Source organism: Rhincodon typus, chromosome 45, assembly GCF_021869965.1.
Source record: "Rhincodon typus isolate 14 chromosome 45, sRhiTyp1.1, whole genome shotgun sequence".
In the NCBI taxonomy this organism is placed as follows: domain Eukaryota; kingdom Metazoa; phylum Chordata; class Chondrichthyes; order Orectolobiformes; family Rhincodontidae; genus Rhincodon; species Rhincodon typus.
In genome coordinates this window covers 517,018-519,255 of record NC_063376.1, presented here as the reverse complement: position 1 = coordinate 519,255, position 2,238 = coordinate 517,018, and the positions used below count along the sequence as shown (strand labels likewise).

At 47.1% G+C, this 2,238-nt stretch overlaps 1 protein-coding gene across 6 annotated transcripts in view; it reads right to left on the bottom strand.

The window, feature by feature from the left end:
• lrch4 (leucine-rich repeats and calponin homology (CH) domain containing 4) overlaps window positions 1-2,238 on the bottom strand; it is a 29,061-nt gene that overhangs the window by 23,977 nt on the left and 2,846 nt on the right. For all 6 annotated transcript variants that reach the window (XM_048620146.1, XM_048620149.1, XM_048620143.1 and 3 more), the window contains exon 2: window positions 428-572. In XM_048620146.1, coding sequence (XP_048476103.1) covers window positions 428-572 — 145 coding nt within the window. The remainder of the gene's footprint in view (window positions 1-427; window positions 573-2,238) is intronic.

Here is a 2,238-nt window from a genome sequence, read left to right as displayed (position 1 = left end):
TCCCCCCGCCACCGCCCCCCACACTATCTCTAATCCCGGGATCACTGGGCAGGGAGTAGGAACACCCTGGCTCATTTCCCCATTCCCCCCCCACTGACTCTCTCTCTAATCCCAGGATCACTGGGCAGGGAGCAGGAACACCCTGGTTCATTTCCCCTCTTTCCCCAGTCAAATTCCGGGCCCTGGGCATTCAGAAGGACACCAGTGTCCCTGGAGGTGGTACGGAGGAAGATTTACTCGCATAGTCCCCACGACGAGGGGTGTGATTGAACATGGAGATCTCCTTGAAGTAGAGAAGGCTAAGGGGAGATTGAATCAAAGTGATGAAATGATTTTTGATTGTGCCTCCTTATTTCCTGCGCTCCCACTGGCCGGAGCATTGGGAAGTAGAAGCCAACGGGGGGAGATGTATAACCCACACTGTTACCTGATGTTGAGGTAAGTCAGAGCCTGGAGATTGGTGATTGCTTTGGGAATACTCCGCACACAGTTATGATACAGATTCAGTGTCTCCAGTGAGATGTACTGGCAAATTTCACAGGGAATCTCAGAAAGTCTATTCTTGGACAAATCTGCAAAAGCAAAGGGAGAAGAATTAGATAAACCCCTAAGTCCCGTTAGTTTCAGCTAAAGATAGTGAACAATCCACAGACTGGAGTGACTCATACTCACACACAGACGCACGCGCGCACACACACAGATCCTCTGTAATGGAGCCAAGAGCAGACAATCCTTGTGAACAGGGAGAACCGGTGACTGTCTGCTCACTGTGAACATAGCTGGCTATCAGAGGGTGGGAGTGAGAATGGAGTTACATCACCAGGGTTGGGGGCATGGGGACAGCTGGCTGGGATCAGATCACACACACACACACCCCACCCCGTGCCACCTCACAGAGACACAGGTGTCCACTTTGCGATTGTATGCCATTCCAAAGGTGATCAGACTTTAGTGAGGGGCATTTGGATCCAGTATATTCCTTGGGAGGGGCCTTGCCCATAAACCTGCGCACTCAGCAACCACACACAACACTTACTGACATGGTGTCAGCAAACCAGGGGAAGGCACTCTGTCCCAATTCCTCTCGCTGCGCCAGGACTGCCGTTTAACCTAGCGATTAATGTGTGACTAATGCAGCTCAATCATGAGTGTCTTCAGCTAAACTCAGCCACAATGGGGATCAACTTTGTAACTATTTCAACACCATTAAAGCATGGGCGTTTGCAAAACGTGGATCTGTCTGTCCAGGCAATGATTTTGCGACATTTTGCTACTGGGTTCCTCGGTCAAACGGATCTATATCATTGGAAACTTATTGCTATAAGGGACTATACTGTCACTTGATGTCTTATAAACCTAATTTCAAGATGATAGAAGTTGTTTTCGAAGGTAAATTTGGCCTGATATTTTTCATCGATTAAATATGTTAAACTGGAATACCGCAATATTGGTGTACAAATCTGTCTCCTTTTCAAACAAAGTCCGTGTATGTACAGATGCATTTATTTTGCCAGAATGAATTTATAATGTAAATGCTCAAGGCTGATTTTCACCACAGACCGTATGCAACAGAAGGATGCTTCTCAATTTTAATATTTAAATTTCTGCAATTAAAAAAAAGTGCAATGATAAAACTAACAATGATTGGCATCACCGCAGAGCAACAGTTAGAACAACAACATCCGGAACTGTGCACAGTGCTCAAAGCAGAATAACTGAAACTGAAAGACACTGAAATTACTGAAGCAGACATTACTGGCAAGTCAGGCTTTGTTAACCACAGGTACAGGCTAGGCCAGGCCAGCTGAAATATAACCCACACTCAAACCAATTTACAGGAGGCACTGTGGAGGCCACGAAAGCTGGAACGTACAGCTGTGAAAGACTCACTCAGTCTCCAAATCACGCACAGACTGAAGGAGCTCAATGCTCTAAATGACCCTGGTGTGTCTGACCCTTCACTTCAAAACACTCCAGCACAGGATCCACACCAGATATTGCACAAATCAGAGACAGACACAGAGAGAGAGAGAGAGAGAGAGACACAGAGAGGGACAGACTGAGAGACAGAGAGAGAGTGAGAAGACATGCAGGCGGAACACTGTACATCAAACAGAGCTTTACTCTGTATCTAACCCCGTGCTGTCCCTGTCCCTGGGACTGTTTGATGAGGACACTGTAGAAGGAGCTTCTCTGTATCTAACCCCATGCTGTCCCTGTCCTGGGAGTGTTTGATGG